We start from the raw sequence: 24677 nt of genomic DNA, 5'->3' as shown, positions 1-24677 counted from the left end.
TCGATACCACGAGATCGTCAAAAAATATATCTCGCTACAACCTTCAACCGCCTTCTGATATCTGAATATAAGAATACACATAATTATAATTTATTTAACAAATAAAGTATTGGATGATATAGAAACTACTGGCAAATTCAACCTCCAATAGAAATTAGTGCTAATCTGGTTTATTTCCTACCGCTTGATATCAAAGTAGTCAACTGTAGAATTATTCCGGAGGATTTCTAAAGTGTCAAATCACCTTACTTATCACTCTTGAAATGTGTCAGTACGATGTTTTATACAACATTCTAGTATATCATACATAGTGATAAATTAATTTATTTAACATTTATATTTGTTTGTATTTGTTAGATCTACTACTTACAATGTAAATTCTGTTTAATATTACAAAGAATCACCCAGTTTTATTTTAGTATTTATCATCGGCTTACTCGACAGTCTGAATTATTTAAACGAATAAGATGTATAATAGAAATAACATGAGATTCAGTTAATGGTTCTCTTTTTAATGAATTTGTTTTAATTATAAGATAATCCACAATAGAAAAGGTTAGTAAAGGCATTAAAAGATAAACTGAAATCATTTACATAAGCTAGATGTAACGGTAGTGTATTGGACATTCTTTTCATCTTTAATGAATAGTCCATTTCAATTGACTAAAAGTGTTCCATTCAATCTTGTAAATGGATTTACTTTATATTCGATAGTATTCTATAGGTGCTCAAATAATTTTAATAAAGTACTATACTTTATATTAAATGAAATGTTGATAGTTTATCAACCAAAGTTTATCTTATGACGATCGTATAAAAACATTATTATCAGTTAGCCAGATAATAATGGAACTAACGAGCGCTTCTGATATAACCAGAGAATAAGAATATTTTCTGCTGCCATAATATACTACTACTATACAACAATAAGACCAGCGATAAAGATGATATCACTACTAAACTGGATACTCTATTGATAGGCTACACAAGGACTGGATCACGTTTTCAAAAGAGAGACAACCAACAATAAGGAAATAGGGTAGACTATATGTTTTTTGACACAATTACAAACAGTCCACTCTATGCGTAGTAAGTCCGAAGTAGAAACCAATATGAAGATCACATTTTAAGCAGCCAGTACCTGTCTATCCACACTCAGTGGCCAATCACATCCTAGTTTCACCAACTACATCGTTTTCATTTCGTTTACGACAGACTGGGATCACTAGTATTTTAAACTGATGAATTATTTCTACCAAACCATTCAAATCAAAGAAAGTTCTAGTAAACGTCATCACTGTAATTTTGGTTAGCCGCTGTATGAAAGCGTTTATACAACTTTTTCCGCTTATAAACTGAAATAAAGAAAGAACAAATATCGCAACTTAAATCCAAAGTATATTATTCAGTAAAACGAAACAAATTTACATACGACGTCAGGAACGTATTGAATGAACTGAGTTAAAGTGTGGAGATGGAATAAAACAAAGAGACCATGATACAGAATAAAATTATTTGCTCATTGAAAGGTTAAACATATGAATATTCTAGGAGAGTAAGAAAACAAAAATATTTCTCTTCTCGAAACAGAAGGTAGACTACACAATACAGACTAGTTGAGTAAAGCTCAGAAGTGTGAAGATATTAGTTTTGATTACAGTTCATGGAAAAAAAACCTCGCGTAATAATCTCACAAAAATTAGGTCACCAGGATAAAACAAGATTTATAACTGCCCTTCTGGACATGTGGATTCGGCTTAAATCATTTTGTTGCAACAGCTTTGGCAAAGCTTATATACTTTAAATTCATTATCCGAACTGTCGAGCAAATGACCAACAAAAAAGTGGACGTCGGGACAATTTTAGCTCTTCTGTATTATGGTCTCTTTGCTTTATTCTATTTCCACACTTTAACTCAGTTCATTTCACGTTTCTGACGTCAAGTATGTAAAGTTATTTCGTCTTACTGATTGATGAGGTTGCGAATCTTCATCGACTGAGATGGTTGGGCCACGTGTTACGTATGCCTGAACACCGATCACCACGACATGCAATGCTAACCGGTGTTGGGAGAAAGTTAGCGGCGACCAAACCAAAACGTGGCATCAGTGCTTGAAGTCACTAACTTCTAGTCTGAGCCATGTTGGTAGATGCAGACTATTTAGTTTGGGTCCGCGTGACTACCGTAACCAATGGTTGGAGACTGAGTGAAAATGGAGTCGGTGTTTGCACTCTGTCTTCTACTAAACTAAGAGATCAAAACCGCTTCATACTTTTCTTTCTATGTACTAAATCTTTCTTCCTGTAAAATATCCTTATTGCAATCTTTCTTTTATATATTACCACCTCTGAACTAACTACTTTTATGAATCCAGTGTCCATCTTGTTGTGTTAATGAGGTATGACAACTTGGACCGATGTATATATGTGCCTGGTCCTACGTTGTAGCTGAATGATACTTCGGTTTCGGGTTGTAAGTAGATGGAGAACCCATGTTATTCTGCTGCGATATTTCTTCTTGCTTTATTCCTAAGTGTTTAGCGACTACCTGGATCGCCTTCCAAATCTAGAATATACTGGACCAGTAAACTAAAGATACAATATGACCTACGGCTGATTTGGAGACACTATAACCTAATGGGGCGAGATGCAGCCCCAACGCACTTAAAACCGAACAAGATCAGTCTAAAACAAAATGTAACCGAGCTTTATACATGAATGACCATCCAGCGTTACAACACACGGAAATTTGATTTTTTAAAAATTGTTGCCGAGCCTATGTTCATTATTTGGTAGTAAAGTTTAAATGGTCAAACTGACTAAATGAACAGAACCGGGAGTTCGTAGAGTAGGGTTAGTTTGAATAAAGGCATGGTAGCTGACGTCGAATCTAATTCAGTCGCTGTAACCAAACAGACTATATCACTCAGGATATCCCATTACACTAGGTTGGTGTTCCCGTCGTACTATGCGTATACATATGACTTGACAGTAGTAGAAGCTGCATGCTCAACCTGATCAAGTTACGACCGAGGCTTTCACCTGTTAATTGACAAGATAAATCCACTACTGTGACATCATGTCTAGGTCTAGATTGGATTTTAAATGTTTCTATTGTCAAAAACTGACGTAAACGTACTACCAGTCGTTCAATGGCCATTAGTCGCCATGGGCCGCTTAAGTGCAGTGACGTAACTCTACTTATTGAATTTACATCCAATCAAATGAAGACAGTTTACTTAATATTAGTTGTATTCAGGACATATACTTAGAAGCCCCGTAAGACGAATGGACGTCGCCCAGTCTCACTTTCACAAAACATAGTAAAATCCAAAGCGGAATTTCTCCTACAGATAGTCGACCGAGGACTCAACATCGACAGTTTGAACATTCTATACGAGTATTCGTTAATATTAGGAAGAATATTTCGGTGAAAATTGGGCGCCAAGTGTAGAGAAGACATTACCTGTAAAAATTATATTTGAAATAATCTCACCGATTGAAATTTAAACAACCCCAAGAACTCATCCAGTAGACTTCCTCAGGGTTTGCTGGACGAAACGTTCGGATTATTTAAATTGCTGAGATTAATTCAAATATGATTTCCCACTAATAAGTTTGAATATTCGTAGTAAACGGCCATATAACCCAGAGAACGTTACGACATAGCGAACTAAGTACTCGAATGACATAAAGGAGGAAGTTAGTGGCAGAACTACTTTACGAATAAACCAGTATTGACCAAACGTATATATCCAACATATCAGAGGGCGGAAATGGGATACATCTAGACAATTGTCCCGAATGAAGTGCTCTGGCTAAAAGAGAACACTGAGACCATCAGGAGACTTCAAGCGGGGAACGTTCAAAAACTCTTCGGGGCATTGCATTAAAGTGAAAGTCTAGAAAATTCTCTAGACTTTTTGTCCTACCATTCACATTCATGCCGATGAGGAGTGAGAAGCCGCTCGGTAACGCTTTATAATACAGAACCCACTTAGAAAGTCATAACAAAAGTCAAACAATGAAGAATTGGACAAAATGCTGAATGAAACATTATAAGATTTCAAAGAAATAAGTCATATCTCCCATCAATCTAAGTCCATATTTTGTTCATCATCAGCACCCTTTTTGGAATGATTTGTTCCGGGGTTAGAATTTGTGTTTGGATTATTCACATCGTTGGACTGTCCAGAATTTTGAGAGTTAAGGTCTGGAGTATTATTTGTGTGAGACGCCGTTGGAGGCTTTGGAGTATTGATAATTGGATGACACACTGATTCCATGGCCTAAAAGATAAATGAGAAAAACTGGGTTTAAATGGTAAAAATATTAAAAGTAATTCTGTTAACAGTAGAACTATAATTTAATTACGATGTTACACACTCTGAACAATGGCTAACTCGTTACGTGAGTTATATGACGTAGGTAGCTGTTACCTGCTTTTGTAAACTATGAAAACCAATCTTCCAATTCTGTTGTTATTAAAGTTACTTTCTGTCCTCTTCAATTGAATCTTCTTAATCTTTTGCTCGTATGCCTTCCACTTCCGATTGGTGCTACATACGACATAAGTAGCATATACCACAGTGCTATTGGTTGTACGGACAATAGGGCATTTTTGGAGGATAGTGTCAGTTAAAACATTAGTACCTTGTCCAACCTCCGATTCACTTTAGTTTTAATAATCAGATAGGTGCACAAAATGGGATAAATTCAAGAATATAAACCTGAACTTAGTAACTAAGCAAAATCCATGTTCCAAGGTCGAAAAAATGTTAACACTAAACCAGTTCCTTAAAGAGGTATCCTTCAGCGGGATAAAGAAATTAGAAGTATGGATTACCCATAAACTTGCAGAAACATTTGATTTTTTATTGTTTATCAACTACTCATTTCGAACCAGATTTATAAGGTTTAGTCTTTTCTCTTATCGTTGTTATTACATTATGAAGATCTATTTCGTTATTTTTTATCTCGTCATGTTAATTCAATATGACTTGTTTCAAAGCACATTTGTGTCATGCTCTAGGCTAATAACTCCTTTCTGTCTGAATCTTCATCTTTCTTCATATAAGTCAGTCGCAACGTAGAACCTAGTACGTATGTACATCAGTTCAAGTTACCATATCCGATTAGCACAGAGAGGAATGAAACTGTTATGAAAAATCTAAGAGTTGTAGATTTAGTAACAGTATTAGTGGTAATATAAAAGATTAAGTATCACAGATACGATCCACGAAAATATGAATTAGTGAGATAAATTTCATGGAGATCAGAAGCCTAGAGTCTAGGAAGAAACAATGAATGGATGTGCCTGCGTCATTGTAAACGATTTCGACTCATGTGATTCAGTCTAATCGCTGGTTACGATAAGCACGTGGACCCCGACGAAGTAGTTTACAACTATTAACATGGCTTAGTCTAACTGTCAATGATTCCATGGACTGACGTCATATTTTGGGTTGGCCAACCCTAGATTTTTTCTAGCCTACTCCTATGCCAAACGGCGTCGCTCGTCGGGGTGGGTATTGGTTGGATATACGTAACATATGTCCCAATAAATCAGCTGGTAAAGACTTACTACCTCGACAACCGACTTGCCATCTCTATCCAGTAATCAGGCATTGCTGACTCGGTGGTCCCAAAATACATATAAAGTAGGACGGAGAGAAATTTTGCACCGTCAGCTCGCCTTTTGGTTAGCAAGCGGATATTTCGCCTACGCCAGAGGTGACGCGCTTCAGACCATATACCGGATATTGCGACACTCAAATGTGTTGAATCGGAAAACATAAACTAGTAGTGAAAACTCTGGAGTTCTATTCCAGTGGGCCTTAAGAAACCTAAATGGTATTAAAGGTTGCTAGATTTCTTCCTTGCCTTAATAATGTAAAGTTTGGTGTATTGAAAGAATACACATTTGAATTAATTAAAAATTGATCACTACGTTATAATAAATATTTAACCATTTCGCGAAACAATAGTTTGCTAGAACCTGTTGATTTATAATTTTATCCTAGACGTTGCATGCATCCAGGGATCTTTGTCTACTACGGACTTAATGAATTTCAACAGACTGATAGTGAAACGCTATTCTGAAAAAGAATCAAAACTAGTAGATGATACCGCAACGAATCCTTACAATAATATTAACATGTTTATTCGAGACATGGAATATTTCAACCCTCACAAAAACCGAATGATTTCTGTGGCGTATATATATATATAATTTGGTGTCTCCTTGTACCAATATTTGTGTCTAAATAAATAAATAACCTGGAAAAATTAGGAAATTGCATACTACTTACTTGCTGTTGAGATACGATATCTGTAACTTTAACTACAGGATCTGAAGTTTGTGGTCTAGGATTTTGTTGCATCATTTGCTGGTTCAACCAGGTCTCATACTGTACTATCATATCTTCCAGCTGATTAACCTGCGCCTGTGTTAAGTGGTCATAAGTTGGTTCTCCAGCTGCAATACTGTCTAGCACTTTCCTTATACGCTGTACAACAAAGTCAAACATAGGAAAATTTTCCAACTGAGACAACCAAAAGAACAGATTTCAAATACTATACAGTTACAAGTATATCATACTTTTGCTAACACTTAAGTATGTTGACTATGATGGAAACAGATAAACAATGTGTGGTTTTGGTAAAGACCAGGAAGGATTTTCATAACTATGTACCGTTATAAGATTAAATATATTTCTTACATTTTGAATAAATACTGAGTGGAATAAGATTTTCATTAAGACGTTGGATTTTATCACGACAAAAAATGTACCGTCAAGTACTTTGTAGGTTAGTGAGCTAGCCATAATGTTTAGCTTAGTCTGCGAAATATGGTTACCATGGTCTACCTTAGTAGATTTCGAAAATCTTTTTGATGCCACTTGTTTGAATTAACAGAACCAATGATACCATTTGCATGAAAGAATTTAGATTTAATACAGTTAAATAAAAATACATTATAAAAGTGATTTTATAGACTTGAGCACCTGCAGCTATCACAAGCTGAAATAAAGTCCTAGGATTCTAGAGTTTTAATTAGGTTGCTGTGTTACAATCTATTTCGTCATATACGATTTTGAGAACCTGTTTGGACAATACAAAGTTCTACAGCGATTATCAAGCCGAACATTAGTTTTCGGTAAACAACCTTCTATTAACTTACTTCCTTTATAATCAAGCTGACTGATATCATGTGTCATTAGTTAAAAAGCAAATAATATTTGTTACGATTTTTAGCTGAACGATTCCTTTGAATATAGATGAAAAAGCACTTCACACGCTATTTTGGCGGAAGTGACGAAAGCAAACTCAAATCACCAGAAAGAGATTGAGCGACAAAATACCAACAGCAGTGATAATCTTGGTCGTTTACTTTTACCAAAATACGGACTCGTATAAGATAAATTTGGCATTTATCCTTAACCATCTTGGGATATACTCGACCGTAGCTGCTACATTACGTGGTGGTCGGGCTTGTCTATTGTGATGACCAACCCGAGCTACATTGGTTGGAACATATGTTCCTGTAGGTTCTACCATACCAAGTATGTCGATTAGAGAAAGGTAAGACTAAAAGAAGCAACTCAAGGTCTGGGGGCGAAGTCGTACTGTTGACTGTAGAGAAGTGTGACAGCAGTAAGGTGTTTCCCTTGAACAACTAGCATCTGCAGCGATGCTGCCTTCTCACAAGGAAGGGTAGGGTTTAAAAAGTTCGACCCTAAAAATTTCCCAACTCACGGATCTCCGTCTCCGGTGATAAGGCCCTTTAAAGAACGGAGATAACACGTTTGAAACCTTCCATAAAAAGGCCGCGAGCGGCCGGCCTCAAGCAACTGTCCCTTGGGCTCCGCGGTCACGCTCCCAGGTCGTTAAGACCAACATTAATTCACTTTTTCCAGGCCCCTCAAAAAATACCCTTCCACGGTGTGGGTAGCCGGGAAGTGATATCAGCCCTCATACCTGTAACAGCACACGAGACCAAGTTGGTCACATTCAGATCTTTCCTACACCTCCTAATAACTCTCTTATCTCCACGACTAACCCTTCTCATGTCCCTTTATCACCTCGCACTGTTATATCCAAGTGAAGATTAAATTACGGGTAACTTCTGAGGACTATTAATGGACTAGTATTCTATAAATACTCTTATTGTATAACTACTCAATAATTACATTATGTATATTTATATCCCCCTTATTATAAGCTTTATTTTGACCTATAATTTATTATTGTACTATTTACGGTTCTTAAGCTATGTTCATTTTATTGACTACTGCCTCCCACATTCACAGCCACTTTTTGGCTTTATTGTGTACACACGTTATTTTCTATTTTATGGTACGTTGTGGTCTGTCTGATTGATATATAAACCGAGTATGTCTGAAATAAACGATTCGATTCATATTGCTGAAGCTGGTGTTGTGTTCTGGACTCTAGTGGACGGGCTTGGAGGACATAGGACCAATAAGGACGCTAGACTGCTCATACCGGTTGGTTGGCATAGTGTGAAAATTTGCATAAGTCGTATTCTGATTGGTGGATAATTCGCGTGATAGAAAAGCCAGACACTAAGGTCATAACACGCACCGCTAGAGCAAACGATTCGAGTACGCGGAACGTTATTCCTGGTCTCTTGAAACCACGCTCTAAACTACATGTAGGAGCTTTTAACGTCTGAACACTGCCAAATAGAACAACAGGTTTTCTTAGCTAGGACTTTAGAATCTCGGGTCATCGATGTATGCTGCGTCCCCGAAACGCGCATACAGGATTCGAGTAGCGTCATTCGTTTGACCTCACTGTATCAAAATAAAGAACCATCTCGATAAACGTTTCGTATATCTGGAAGCCCTGATGCTGCTTCCTGTGGCCTAGCTGGTGTAGGTGTAGTATTGTGTCCAAGGGCAGAACTAGCTCTCTTAGACTAGATCCCAGCAGACAGTCGCTTGCGCGCTCTCCGACTAGACGGAACAGTAAGGACTCGGAAAGATAGAGACACTTGTCGTCTCTGCCTACTTTCCGACTGACGGCAACTCAGATGAGATGAAAGATGTGTTTCACAGAAAGCTTTCTGACCTCCAAAAGGTTGGGCGCTCTGGTGCAGTAATAATGGCTGGTGACTTTATTGCTCAAGTAGGTAAACTGAGAGAAAAGACACCCGGGTGGATTTTATGGCGTCGTGGCTCAAAGAACAGATAATGGCGACCGTCTGTTGCAGCTATGCTCAGATAACCGCCTCTATCTTGCAAATGCTAACTTTAAGCATAAGAAAGAACATCTTTTGACATGACGACCCCAGAATCCGTCCCAACGCTGGACCCAACTAGACTACATCTCTATCAGTCACCGATGGAGGGGCTTGATAGAAGACTGCTTAGATTCAAATAATGCTCTAGTGAGAGCGCGTATGTCTGTGACTTACTGGACGTAGGAAAGACGCTGCAGAAAAACCTCTTAGGATTCTCTACTTAATGATAGCCAAGCTAAGAATATATTTGAGGAACAAATAGAAAAAGCTAGGCAACCATGTAAGTGATGCCCACCCCGAGGCAGCACAGAATGATATCCGAAAAGCTGTGAAAACAGCAGTGATATATGCTAGTAAGGTAAACCACTAAGTTAGAGAGAAACACTGGATCTCAGCAGCATCTACCGCACTGATAGATGCTCGAAAACTCATTCCATCTGGCTCTGAACATAATGAAGAGCGGAGTCAGCTTAAGCGCAAGCTGACAAGAAGCCTACGCAATGATCGTAAACAGTGGTGGGTAGCGAAAGCAAGACAGATGGAAAAGGCAGAGGCAATAGGTAACAGCAGACAGCTGTTCAGACATGTTAAGGAAACCGACTGTTAGCGAAACACTCTCAGAAAAAGATGGACACATTATACATCCTCAATCCAGGAGATTGGATCGATGGGCAGAACACTTTAGGGATCAGTTCAACTGACCTTCAGCCACACTTCGGTTTACCACGATCTCCAGTCACAACCTGAATGGCAAGTTAATGTAGGTCCTCCGTCTCTTTACGAAGTTGAAAAAGCCATAGGAAATCTGAAGCGAGGGAGAGCAGCAAGCCCTGACAGGTTTACTCCTGAGTTTTAAGGATGGTGGTTCAGTATTAGCAGTGAGATTAACTGAGGTCTAGGGTAGAATTTGGGAACTGGACGTAACCCCATCTGGCTGGTCTCAATCACTGATTGTGTCAGTCTATAAGAAAGGACAAAAGTCCTCTTGTGACAATCACACAGGAATCAGTCTGACTAATATAGTGTCTAAAATAGTAGCCTCAATAATACTTCGACGCCTAACTAAGGCTCGTGAACAGGCTGGTTTCTGACTTGCACGTGGTTGTATAAACCAGATATTCACACTACGTCAGGCTCTAGAACACAGACATTCAGACGCCCCACAATCGTAGTATTTCTCGATCTTATGTCGGCATTTGACTCTTGATCGTAAACAGCGTTTGTCTCTGAAAGGAGTACCAAAGAAGTACAATAACCCTAAAAAGGTTCTACTCAAACACAACCGGCCGAGTGAGAGCTTATGGCGAACTGTCATCAGGATTGATTATATAAAGTGGTGTTTGTCAAGGCTGTCGACTCTAAATTCTTGTTTAACTTATTCGTTGACGTGCTTCCAGAGATAACACTTTCCTCATTTAAATTTCCAGGAGTTGAACTTTTACCGGGAGATCCACTTGTTGACCTAGAATATGCCGATGACAGTTCTATTTGGTGAAGACGCTGACAAAATGCAGTCTTCTGACCACTCTACGCAACAATGCAAGCATGTTCGGGATGCGATTCTCCCCCTCGAAATGCAAAATCTTGCTTCAGGATTGGGTTGCATCTAAATCTGAGCTAACCTGGGTGATTGAAATAATAAGCGTGCTTGATTACTAATTTACATAGCCACTAAATTTGGTGGGATTTTAGTCATCACATAATTTTATGCAAACGTGACAAATACTGTTAGTTAGTGATTTATACAGGTATCAAAGGACTAGACTGCATTGAGGGTGAAGGCACCAGAGAGACATTTAAACCAGATAGAATGGGATTCAGAACATTATTTTTGAGATGACTAGATTTGGCTAATCCTGTAGTTTAAACTCATATAATGTTAGACGCAGCAGGTTTAATGAATGGATTACAGTGTAGCGTATACACGCTAATGAGATAACTCACCACAAGTGATCGATTGAAGTTGTCAACGGCTAAAGGACGATTAAGATGTTCGTTCGCTCGATGGACGATTGGATCTCCCTTGCTCCTTAACTCGGCGAGCTTTTCTACATAAACGTGACGTTTTAAACTCTCACCGTCACCATACAACCACTCTTCTGTCATATCTAATAACTGAAGTAGTGATTCTGACTCAGCAGGTGAAGCGAACGGATTTAATGGTCCTTGAAGTTTAGACCGCATTTCATAAACATACTCCTCAACTGCATTTTTGGAATTGACTCGTTCTCGTTCCAGTTTGTCCTGTTGAATGAGATTAGCCTATTAAAGACAAAAATGAGATGTCATGCAAAATTCGCAAACATGGCATATATTTTCAGTGTATACAAATTACTATTAACCGTAAGACTCGAACACTTGTCCGGGGCTCATTTTCATTTTAGCGAACCCATTTTAAGAAAATTTTTAGGAAATACTAATATTTACTTGTTTTAGTTTGATGGATGATAGAAAATCGTGATACACAACTTGTGGTTTTGTCACAAGGTTGAACTATTCACAGAGCTTGAGTAGTTTTGTAGTGATCGGGACAACACTAGAAGAATATCAATAAGAGAATTTTAGTCTGTTATAGAAGTAAAAGTTAGCCTTAAAAAGTGTTGGTGGTCCCTTAACATGTCTGAATGAGACAAATGAAGTGATGGTCAGTTGTTGCTAAGCTTAATCTATCCATCTGGGGGGTCAGCTGGATAATGGGTACCATTAAAGTACAGATTCCGTATATCATCAGATTAACCACAATCACACACACTATCTAAGAATGTTTAAAACATAGGGAAATAAAACCGTGGTGATGAGTCAGCACATGAAAATAAGGAGAGGGACTTAGTGCTAATATCTTTCATTGGTTGCTATTAAAAAATTTCAAATTCACTAAGTCCAATTTGGTGAGAATTATTTACATACAAATTTATACAGCCAGACAAATACTATCTGAATGCTTAAAGCTTAAACTAAGACAGCTCTTGGTAGCAGCAAACTCAATCTAGTATGAAAAAGATAGATGTTATGACTACAAAAAGCCAGATCAGACTGTAGGTTTGAAGAACATTCCAAAAATGAACGAAAATACTGTCATAAGTATATAAATTTTTAAATGCAATAACAGAAATTCAATGGTACATTTAATGAATTCTGAAAAATAACAATCCCTAAGCAAACCAAGGGTAATTAGACATATATTTTTGAGAACTTTTTTCAGTTTGCATTCCCAGATATTTTGAACTTTAAAGCCCCCAAATACCCTGGTACGACAGGGGGTAGGGGAAGTTCGCTCTCACATGGCCACGCGTATACAGCCACTGTCAGGGAAGTCCAACCCAATGCTTTCTCGCGGTTGGGGTGTTGTTTACAAAATTGAGAGGACGAAATGCGAATGTCCAGCGCCTTAACCTGGTTGACGGATATCAGGTGTCCACCTAGGATTGTTTGGAAACCCTTATTCCAAACAAATGGTGCACATAGGCTCCAGAATTCTGAAGGAACAAATGCCGTATGAACCAGTTTCTGGTCAATGGCTACCACGATTGCATCTCCTGACGTTGCGCTCCACTATCTTGTGGATTAGACCGTTAGGTCAAAGGCTCGGGGTGTGGCCCGCTAAGAAAACCACCTGCTCCGGTTTAGGCACACGGGCAGTATCACAGCCCACACGAATGGAATGATTTATGTGGCGCATATCTACTTGGCGCCTCCTTGTACGAATGTTTATATGTTTAATAAATAAATAAAACGAAGTGATTATCATAGTTTATACACATAAACTGCGCATTTGAAATATTTAATTTATGCTTTCGGTTAGTTGTGAGCTCTTATAACAAAAAGTGAGTCAAAGCCCTGTGAATATGTCGATTTGGTTACCGATTCGCATTCTTTTACCAAGTACGCCGTGCAAGATATGAAATAGACTTTAAAAATTATTTAACAAGTTGTGAAAAGACGAATACAAGAACCAAAGACCTATAATTTACAAGGATCTTTGTAACTTAGAACTCTCTAGTTTTACCCAGGGAGACCTAGTGATACATATGCGACAAAATTAGACGCGAGAAAACGTGTAACATACCCCAATTTCACAAAACTCATTGAGTTGTTTTGTAGTGAACTGCATATTACTAACTTCAATGCTCAAATCATGATACTTCGTGAATTTTTTCTTTTTCATTACTGTCTTCTTTTTTGGTGAAGTAGAATCTTGCATGTTTGTTTGGTTGGAATCCACCGGGGGATTCTGACTCTCAGTATCTCCATTGCTAGCTGTGGTTACTTCCTGTTCGGAGTTTGGAGGTCCATCAACTACAGGATTGTCCTCAGAAACACTAACTTCAACTTCCTTTTCATACTCTTCGATTAATTGTGCTTGTGAAATATTGAAAATACCATGGGTATTCATACGCATTTTAAGCTTGATTTTACGAGGCTCTGTGAATACTTGAGAAGCGTCTCCTATTCTGAAAGTCCCAATGACAATATTTTGGTTTGGTAAGCTATCTTTATTCGCGTACCGAGCTTCCAAAGTAAAAACACCATGTCGTAAAAGGACAATCTGACGTGAAGAAGGAATAGGATGGAGAAAAGGAAAAACTTCGATGCACATATTTTTGCCTTGTGTCGTTAATGTACCATCAATTTCTTCAGTTTGCATGCATTGTTCGCTACCTTCCTCTTGATCAAATTGTATTATAATAGGATACAGACATTGTTCAATGACAGTGAAGTCTTTTACCTTGAAAGCTGGGGAGCAGATAGCTGCCTATAATGTAAAGATTAAAACCACGTTTAAAGCACAGGACCTTCCAAAAGTCTTTAGGTTTTGATCACCTTAGATAGAGGCTAATTGGATTGTTAAATGCCTTTATTTACTGATTAAAAAAATACAGAATTTCCAAATAATACACTTCATATAGTAGGTTCTTATCAAAGTGGATTTAGGTACGACGGTCTGCTACAGAACACCACTGGTATACATACGTGGTTTATGGAGTTTTCGATGCAACAAATGAGGTATTAGCACTTCTTGTCTATTTGAGACAACAGTTAATGAGTTCAAACGCACTATACTGAGTTCAACTGCTTGATGTTTTAGGTCACATCACTACTTACATTCAGAATCAAACTAGTTAAATATCCAATAGAAAGTAAATTACAAATAAGATGGTCGATACTACATGGTGATTAAGTCACTACATACTTTTAATTACCGCCAAAATAGTCCAATTTCTCAGTTTCCTAACCTGGAAATTTGCTGACTTGGAGTATGCAGTTTTGTTTAACGGAGGTTGACAAACTGTATTCTCGAATATAAAGTGATATTGGAATAAATTACTTGGAAACAATTTGCTTCAGGTTTGGCTTGAGTTAATTATTTGAACTCATCCTCTTGCTTGGACAGTGGTTGGTGAGACCTAGGTGTGGATAAGATCTTGCCAATCTACGCTTTAATAAGCTGTTTCTAAATAATGACTTTATGCGAGTCAACAGCCCTACTAAGTTTGTTTGTATTGGTGTTCCTTCCGTAAGCAGTTATTAAGTGATAGCGTAGCATCAGTGATTGGGAATTGCTACTGAAATTGTGGATAATTTTTAAGACAAGTTTAGTAAAACTTTTTAGATGGACCGATCGAATCACCTAAATCAGCTGGTATGTGAGGAAAGACTGGTGTTAATAATTTACGACTAACTCGAGAAGTTAGACCAGCCAGTAGAAAGCGAAAGCAAACATGAATAAATTAGACAAGTATCTGGGACCCGTAAGTCTATGCGATCAGCACAATCGTTATGAATTAACAAACAATATTGTTACAAACCAGTTTTTGCATTTTCTAAAACATTTTAGACTGTGGGATTCCTAAAACTTCGTGGTCCCAGGTACAAACTGCAAAACATGCAAATAACAAATTCAAATATATTTGCGATGAATACTTGGAGAACCGTCATTAAATGAATTAATCATAACTATAGAACTCGTTTGAAATTACTTTGAAACAAGACATACCTGGAATGCACATCCACGAGCGACAGCTTCATCGGCATTTAAGCTAGTCTTGCCTTCTTGTTTGAAGACAGATGCGACAACGTTCTTTATCATGGGTATACGTGAACTACCACCAATAAGTTCCACTGAGTGTACATCTTCCGTCTTCAACTTAGCCACATCAAGACATTTTGTAAACAACATTTGAAATCGCTGCAAGAGATCCGAGCACAATTCTTCGAAATCAGTCCGCTTCATCTTATTCGCTAAATCTCGGTCTTCTGCTAGGGACTCGACGTTGATTGGTAACTCTGAGGAATTAGCACTCATTGACTTCTTGAGCTTTTCACATTCCTGAAGCAACCTTATAGTCGCTTTTGATGATAGTGAACCCTGCAAAAGTGAAACAACCTAACACAAACTTACCTTTAGTTTGTACTGTTGCTGAAATTCACTAGCGAATTTGTTGAAAAGCCTTTCGTCAAAATCCCGACCACCAAGAAAAGCATCACACGTAGTTGCAAGGACTTTCATCTTGCCTGTGTTGAAACTGCAAATACCAACTTGCGTAGTACTATAACCAACACTGACAAATGCCACTATTTTCGGCTGTTGATCAGCTGGTGGTAAGTCGGTGTGGTAAAACCCGTACGCGGTACCAACTTACGAGATTAGGAATCCAAGCAGAACTTACTCGCGGTTATATCATTCACTAGCTTCACACAGTTTAATCCTGCCACTTTTGTGGCATCTAATACAGATCTTCGTTCGGCATCTGTGTAGTAAGTAGGAACATTGACAACAACATCGACCACTTTAGAACCAATAGTAGTCTCTGCAATTTCCTTAAGTTTATTCATTTGAATTGCCAAAATTTGCTCAGGGGCAAAAGGAGTTTTTTGGCCTTTCAGAAAAGCCTCGACAAACTGAAACCGCTAAATGAAAAGACTTACCGAAAGTGTGATGCGACCATCACGAGTTGATTCAACTTGATGGGTTATGAACTTTCTTTCGTTCACAACTGAGGAGTCTGACAGACACTTTCCGAGCAGCCGAGTAAAGCTTGTAAAAGTATTCTGGATATTCATAACTTGTTGTAACTTGGCAGCTGTTCCCACAAGGACTAATTCCCCGGAAAAAGCAACACATGTTCTGAAAAGATCAACAACACAGTAGACTTACGGTGTAGCCCTCTCACTATACTCGTTTGTAATCACTTCGACTCCGCCACCTCTAGCGACACCAATGTAGGAAGTCAAAGAGCCAATATCGAAACCAACAACTGACACAGCCATGACACAACAAACAAGCAGGGTAAGGCAAAACAGAAGTTATCGCGCTTCGAAGTCTAGAAGGTGGTTCTATTGTGTTCTACCTAGTTAAACAAACTGTCGAATTGAGTTTTCGCGTGAACCAACATTTTTATGCAGAATTGATTCATATACCAGTATGTGTTTGAGCATGTAGCGGTAAATAAATCCCCAAATAAACAGCTCTGTAAATTTTCGACATTGAATGCTGACCACATTAGTTTTAATGGACTCACCTGGCTGAAGGCGCACGGTCATGCATCCATACCAGATCACGAGTGAGAACGCCGTGCTCAACACCCCCTGCAATCGCTAGCCAGATTAGATCAGACGATCCTCGATATATTGATAGCCTATCAAATATATCGTCGAACCTCCTCGCTTCTGTTTTTTGATTTCACTTGGTGGGTGGGATTCATATTGACGAATGGGCTGTTTTTTTAGGTCGGTTTATACTTCGTTAGAGGGGACTTTCGAATATGCAAGGGTGAGATTCCCTGGATTAGTGCCTATGAAACCAGAAAGAAGAGGTTTATCCTTTGGGCTGGACAGCGAGAGGGACTTAGAAAAACTCGTTTCGTATCGATTGAGGACATCGACTATTACTTTTGAAATGTCATTCGATGATGTTGCTTAGCTTATGAACTCTAAGGACAAAATATTCAATATATGCCTCTTCAGACCTTTCTCAGTTGAACCACGTGATAAAAATCTACTAAATGCTGTGTTCGGCCAAAACATAGGAGTAACAGGACAGCGATGACAACTGTAAGCAATGTTAAAAATAGAAACATCATGTTTCTCTGCCTGTTCATGCAAATGTTGTTCCACACAGTCATCTTGCTTGTTTGTGTAGCGATAAATAAATCCCCAAAATATATAGCACTAAGTTTTCGACATTGGATGCTGACCATATGTTTTAGTGGACTCATCTAGCTGAAGGCGCTAGGTCAGGCATCCGCACCAGATCACGTGTGGTAACGCCGTGCTCAACATCAACCGCAATCGCTAGCCAGATTAGATCAGAGAATTCCGATATATTGGTCATCGCCAAATATACTCTTCCGATCTCCTCGACTCTGTCTTTTGATTTCTCTTGGTGGGAACGAAATACATTAGGTGTTACTGGTAGAAGCGTTGTGAAACACTGAATACCTGTGACATCATCATTGGTGAGACCGTCGTGATCTGGTACACCTTATTGCAACTGTGAGTCTGTTCCTTTTTGGGATTTTTATATATAATTCACTTGTTTTTTTATTGTTTTAAACACTGTGATTTTTTTCGTGTTTTTTCTTGGATATATATATTTTTTCCCCTCGTTCATTATCGTACTTCATATTTCATCATGACTGAACAGACACCTAAAGTACTCAAGCTTAAGACCTTGTCCCCACCTTCGTTTCAACTGATGCCTTTCTGGCCCGACAACATCGAAGCCTGGTTTTGCTACGCAGAAGCCGACTTCTCCGAGCACGGCGTGATCGACACACGTGCACAATTCCTCGCAGTAGTCAAGGCACTACCGCGCGAATTCAACAGGTACGTAACACCTAGTATGTTTACTAGTGATGTTTCCGATCCTAACGAAATCTTAAAACGCTCGATTCTTAAACGAGGAGACCTAACCGATCGACAAAGGTTAGATCAACTCTTCAATAACATCGACCTGCAACACGGTTCTGCGACAGACATGTTGCAACGGATGAGAGAGGTTATAGGCCCAAGAACTTTCGACGAAGGTCTATTCAAACAACTCTTCTTGTCAAAACTTCCCCAACAGGTGCAAGCAATTCTGGTCTCGTTCCAGAACAACGCCTTAGACGAGCTAGCTTCATCTGCCGACCGTATTCTAGAAATTACGAAACCTACTACCGAGGTATTTTCAGTCAAAGAAAAGCCTCACACGACTCAGAATGATATAACCGACTTATGTCACACACTCACGCGTTATCTTAGTCTTCGTACCGACCGTAAGAGATCGCGCACACCACGTAGAAGCATTTCTCGTAAGCGATCTGTCTCTAGACCACGAGAGACAGATAACCCCGACTGGTGCTGGTATCATAACCAGTATGGAAAGTTTTCCAGAAATTGCAGAAAACCCTGCAATTTTCCCAACACGAAACCAACTGATTCGAAAAACAATTCGGGAAACTTCCAAGCCGGCACGCGATAACGACAACCGTAGCCGGCAAACACAGCCGTCTGTTATACGTCACAGATGTGACAACGAGAGTTCGCTACCTCGTCGACACTGGCGCAGAAGTCAGCGTTCTCCCAGCAAATCCTAACGACCGGCTTAACGAATCGGCTCTAAACTTACAGGCGACAAACGGAAAACCGATCGCTACATATGGCAAAAGGTACGTCTACCTTAACGTGGGTTTACGCAAACCCATCCACTGGATCTTCGTTGTTGCAGATGTATCTATGCCAATCATTGGTATGGATCTTCTACAACACCATAATTTGATCATTGACACGCGCAAACGGAGGCTAGTAGACGGAAACACTAATTTATCCGTTTGCGTAACTTCTTCCGGTTGTAGATTATCCCCAGTCACAATTAAGCATAGGATAGACCCACTCTATCAGCCACTACTCGACAAGTATCCTGAGATACAACAAACGCAACCGAGATTACCGTGTGTAACCAGCAACGTTACACATCACATCACGACTACAGGACCACCTGTATTTTCTAAAGCACGCCGACTAGCTACTGAAAAACTAAGGTTAGCGAAAAGCGAGTTCGACCATATGATAGAATTAGGAATCATACGACCGTCAAGTAGCCCATATGCATCTCCGTTGCACATGGTCCCTAAAAAGGACAGCAACGATTGGCGTCCAACTGGCGACTATCGGCGATTGAACGCGAAAACCATTCCCGATCGTTACCCGTTGCCTCATATTCACGATTTGACAGCTACCTTGAAAGGTACAACTGTCTTTTCGAAAATCGACTTGGTTAAAGCGTATAACCAAATCCCTATGGCTACTGACGATATTCCGAAAACGGCTATCATAACTCCCTTCGGACTCTATGAATTTTTGCGAATGCCTTTCGGTCTAAGGAACGCTGCTCAAACATTCCAAAGATTCATAGACGACGTTTTTCGAGGTCTCAACTTCGTACACGCGTATGTTGACGACTGTCTAATCGCAAGTCCAGACAGAGAAACACATCTCAAGCATCTGGATCTTGTTTTCGAACGATTACAAAAACATGGCATAACTGTAAACGTTCAGAAATGCCGATTCGGAACCGACTCATTAGACTTTCTGGGACACACTATCGATGCTCAAGGTATCCGACCCCTTAGAACCAAAGTGGCGGCCATTCTGGATTACCCAGAACCGACCACCGTCAAGCAATTACGCACGTTTAACGGCCTCGTAAGTTTCTATAGACGTTTCATACCGAAATGCGCATTACTTATGAAACCTCTGACCGACCAACTTCGTGGAAATGCGAAATCCATTAATTTGGACGACACCGCACGAAAAGCATTCTCCACAGTTAAGGAACTGATCGCTAAAGCAACAATGCTCGCACATCAGGACACCGAAGCACCCATTAGTATCGCAGTAGACGCATCCGACTCGGCAATCGGAGGAGTCTTACAACAATGGGTCAACAACTCCTGGCAACCCTTGGCATTTTTCTCTAGAAGGTTGCTAGACACCGAATCGAGGTACAGCACATTCGGTAGGGAACTCCTAGCTATGTATTGTGCTGTACGGCATTTCCAACACTACATCGAAGGTCGTGAATTCACTCTTTTCACGGACCATAGACCGCTCACTTTCTCGTTAAGCTCTCCTTCAAATAAGTACTCTCCCCGTGAGTCTCGACAACTGGACTACATTTCGCAGTTTACTTCAGACATTCAACACATCTCTGGAGCAAACAATGTAGTCGCAGACGCCTTATCTCGCATAACTTCCTTGAACAGTTTCCAAGGAATCGACCTTCTTAAACTCGCCGAGCTTCAAAAAGAAGACACTGATCTTCAGCACGAGTTATCGTCCACAACCCTCAAGTTACGTATCAAACAGATGGGAACAGGTAAGGAAACCTTACTTTGTGACTCATCTACAGGTAGGGATCGCCCAATCGTGCCGAAACATTATCGACGCAATGTCTTCAACACATTGCACAAACTTTCGCATCCAGGTGTTCGTGCAACCATCAAGCTTATAGCAGAACGATTTTGCTGGCCTGGCATGAATAAAGACGTGAGAGAGTGTGCACACTCCTGTGTAAGCTGCCAAAAATCTAATGTTATTAGACACAACAAATGTCCCTTAGACTCTTTCAGAACTCCGGACGCTCGTTTCGACCATGTTCATCTGGATTTAGTAGGACGTTTGCCAGATTCAAATGGATACTCTTATCTCTTAACCTGCGTAGACCGTTTCACTCGATGGCCAGAAGCAGTACATATCAAAGACATCACTGCTGAAACAGTGGCCCGCACCTTCGTCGAACGATGGGCAGCAAACTTCGGCTGCCCTTCAACCATCACTACAGACCGCGGACGTCAGTTTGAATCTGATCTTTTCCGTCGTCTGACCACACTTTTAGGAAGCACTCGCTTCCGAACGACCGCCTACCACCCACAAGCAAACGGGTTGGTAGAACGCTTTCACCGACAACTAAAAGCTTCACTATCAGCTGCAAACGTTTCACAGTGGACGGACGCTCTTCCACTCGTCTTACTAGGTATCCGCAATGCAGTGAAAGCTGACATTGGATACACTGCGGCTCAACTCGTTTATGGAACGACACTTCGACTTCCAGGAGAATTCGTGAATCCTTCATCCTCTTCAATGAACATGGATCTAACCTCCTACACGAACAGGCTTACAAACGCAATGCGTTCAGTTAAACCTGCTTCCACTCGACCTCAATCAACTGGTGTTTTCGTTCAACCTGACTTACGATATAGTACACACGTTTTCGTTCGTCGAGACTCGCATCGACGACCATTCGAATCAGCGTACGAAGGACCTTTCAAAGTTCTTCAACGTGAATCTAAGTACCATATAGTCGATAAGAACGGAACAAACGATAGCATCAGCATCGATCGTTTAAAAGCAGCGTATTTAGAAGGAAATCCTATCTACGTCGATTTTCCTTCGGTACAATCAAACGACACGACTCCACTCATAATTCCTCAACCGACAATTAACACTAGCGATGATACTCCGAATGTATCTGAAAATAAACCTAAAACGACGCGTTCTGGAAGAAGAGTAAGATTTCCAGAGCATTTAAACGACTATGTAGTGGCATTGGACAAAAGCCACACAATCCACAAAGCTGTGAACACGAGACTACTCAGAAAATAGATATTCAATATTTAACGCGGAGAAATACCTAACGATGGAGAAGGCGCGAACAATGAATTGAATGGACTGGAGTTGATCGAGTGGCATGGCTCGGCCATGCAGGCGTGGTCTCTGCTGAATGTTACCTTCTATCTTCTATTCATATTAAATATATTGTTCTTTCCCTAGCCTAACCTTGTTCTACATCATGTATTGGTAATTGATACGATACAGTGAGTTGGTGTAGTCGATGGTGTGACTTCCACGTAAGATCTTATAGATTAGGCAGTTATATCATGACAAATCTACAAATTTAGGATTAGGTCTATTATTAGAGCAGTACTAATATCATAGTAGACCATAATTCTACAACTATTGCACATAAGGCACTACTAGACATTTTATATTATCTCGATTTTTCTTTTGACAATATATAATATTCAAAAAAAACAATTTTAATATGCCTATATGTTTATATTTTTATTTAAAAAAAACAAAAAAAATTATTTTTTAACGCTATTACGTGTGCTTGAGTTTATTTTCCATTTTTTCGCCGACATTGTGTTTTTACGCACATACGAGTGTATTTCAACATGCACTTACATATTCTTTTTTCTTTTCCAGGACGGCTGGAAAAGAACGATGCAGTTTACGAGGAGTCGAAATTTTCGTTGTAACTTTTTCTTTTTTTACTATGTTGTACCTCGGTCCCATATAGTAAGGAAAGACGACCAGACGCTGCTACACTTAGTAAGCTATCAGAAGAGTGTTTACCAACGACAAACTCGTTCGGTTTAAACTTCTGGCTGGCCACGTCTTGGGGTCGTCACTGCCCCACTAGGGGGGAGTGATCTGTAGCGGTAAATAAATCCCCAAAATATATAGCACTAAGTTTTCGACATTGGATGCTGACCATATGTTTTAGTGGACTCATCTAGCTGAAGGCGCTAGGTCAGGCATCCGCACCAGATCACGTGTGGTAACGCCGTGCTCAACATCAACCGCAATCGCTAGCCAGATTAGATCAGAGAATTCCGATATATTGGTCATCGCCAAATATACTCTTCCGATCTCCTCGACTCTGTCTTTTGATTTCTCTTGGTGGGAACGAAATACATTAGGTGTTACTGGTAGAAGCGTTGTGAAACACTGAATACCTGTGACATCATCATTTGTTTTCGGATTGTTTAGTTAGACGATACGTGGTTACCAGTATTGTCTGATTCTTTCTAGTTCATTATGCCTTCAACTGTCGTTGCAGAACCATACAACACTCCCTATTCTCTATTCTATGCTCGACTTCCAACTATGGTTAGAAATTTCAAATTTATCGTGTAGCGTCTCACATTGGCGACCCGTTTGAATTATTTCGTTTAGTTCATCATTTTTAGTGGTAGGATAATTGTTGGCGACTCAAGAAGATCTAGAATTATTCTAGTTACTCAACATTATTGTATTGGTGCTTCATGAACTTGAACTTTATAACCGGACATTATTTGCTTGATAAGTCTTTGTCTATCGTGGCTATCGCGCGAGCTTTTGGGACCCATAGACATTTAGTGTTACTCTAAGCTGTTACCTTAGTTTTATTATGTCATTGGTTTTCCGGAATTCATTGATGCTTGGTGAACAGTTTGATCAAATTAAGTGTAGAGTCAAATAAATCCTCAGAATCAATAGCTCTGTAAGTCTCCAACATTTGATGCTGACAGTATTCGTTTCAATAGACTCATCTAGTTGAAGGCGCCCAGTCACGCATCCGCACAAGATCACGTATGAGTACGCCGTACCTCACATCTCCCACAACCGCTATCCAGCATAGATTGGCCCCTTTTCGATAAATCTTTATTCCATCAAATATATCTTATAACCTCTTCGCTTCTTAATCATGGTTTCACTGGGTTGACACGTTTCGGATATAAAAGGTTTACTGGTTAAAGTGCTGCGGGTGACTTTGTGAATGACCTAATTTGTTGTGAATTGTGATGGGTCTGTAGTGAGGCGTCGAGTCACGGTTGACTATGACCACCACTACAGGAAGACTTCGTGCCAGTTAACCGATAAAATCCCCCGTAGGCCAAATATCGGAAGGCAATTGACGGTTGTAGTCGAGATGTATTTGTTGGCGATATCGTGGTATCGAGAGAATATCGAGATCGTGCCAGGTTACAAGTGTGGTTACTGAGCGTAACCGAATTGATGCAAGGTCACAAGCAACGGGAAAATGTATGCGTTCTAGCACAGTTAAACAAACAAATACATTAAAACAATCCCTGGTATAACTGGTTATAATAACAATTGTTTTCACTGCACCAATCGCATTCTCTTGACAGAAGTGGGTCACTAAAGGTTCGCCACTGTCTCTATGCTAGCCAACTCATAACGACACCAATCCTGAATCTTGACTTTGTGCAGCTCATCATTCAAAGCCAAGTCCCTTTCTTTGGAAATCTCAACCGTTTTAAGGAGATAAACACGCCTAACTTTTGGTGTAAAACAAGTTTTGAGGTTTAGAGATCACTAACATTTAAAAAATCTCAAGAACGTTTCGAAATTTAATGCATCCATCTGTGTTCGAATAAACACAAAGAGTAATATTGGCTTTTGTTACATCTTTCAGTTAGATGGCATTGTCATACTGGTATTTGAACCTATTCATTGATCTCTCGATCTTCTAGGAAGGCGAGATCTATAGGGTATTACTGGTTAAACCTACTTTCTGACCTTCGTTAGTTATTCTGCTGCACTACTTTAACAAGTTAGTTGTACTGCGTGATCCATTTGG

The 24677-nt window shown here is 39.6% G+C and overlaps 1 protein-coding gene across 3 annotated transcripts; it reads right to left on the bottom strand.

The window, feature by feature from the left end:
- Positions 1 to 1439: 1439 nt before the first annotated feature.
- Positions 1440 to 16747, bottom strand: HSPA4L_1 (Heat shock 70 kDa protein 4L; the record flags this gene model as incomplete). Of its 3 annotated transcripts, XM_012938787.3 has the most annotated exons (9): positions 1440 to 4289; positions 6312 to 6509; positions 11213 to 11530; positions 13335 to 14021; positions 15264 to 15635; positions 15669 to 15904; positions 15937 to 16159; positions 16196 to 16394; positions 16425 to 16537. In XM_012938787.3, 9 exons carry the CDS (start codon positions 16535 to 16537, stop codon positions 4092 to 4094), a joined length of 2544 nt encoding a protein of 847 aa, XP_012794241.2. In that variant the 3' UTR covers positions 1440 to 4091. The 3 variants fall into 3 exon arrangements, with proteins under 3 accessions (XP_012794241.2, XP_051068894.1, XP_051068893.1); XM_051212965.1 differs by having other exon boundaries at positions 15264 to 16394; positions 16425 to 16578; XM_051212964.1 differs by having other exon boundaries at positions 1440 to 14021; positions 15264 to 16394; positions 16425 to 16747.
- Between the last annotated feature and the right edge of the window lie 7930 nt (positions 16748 to 24677).

The sequence above is a fragment of the Schistosoma haematobium genome, chromosome 3 (assembly GCF_000699445.3).
Source record: "Schistosoma haematobium chromosome 3, whole genome shotgun sequence".
Classification (NCBI taxonomy): Eukaryota; Metazoa; Platyhelminthes; class Trematoda; order Strigeidida; family Schistosomatidae; genus Schistosoma; species Schistosoma haematobium.
The sequence above is the reverse complement of the archived record's forward strand: the minus strand, read 5'-3'. Positions and strand labels throughout refer to the sequence as shown.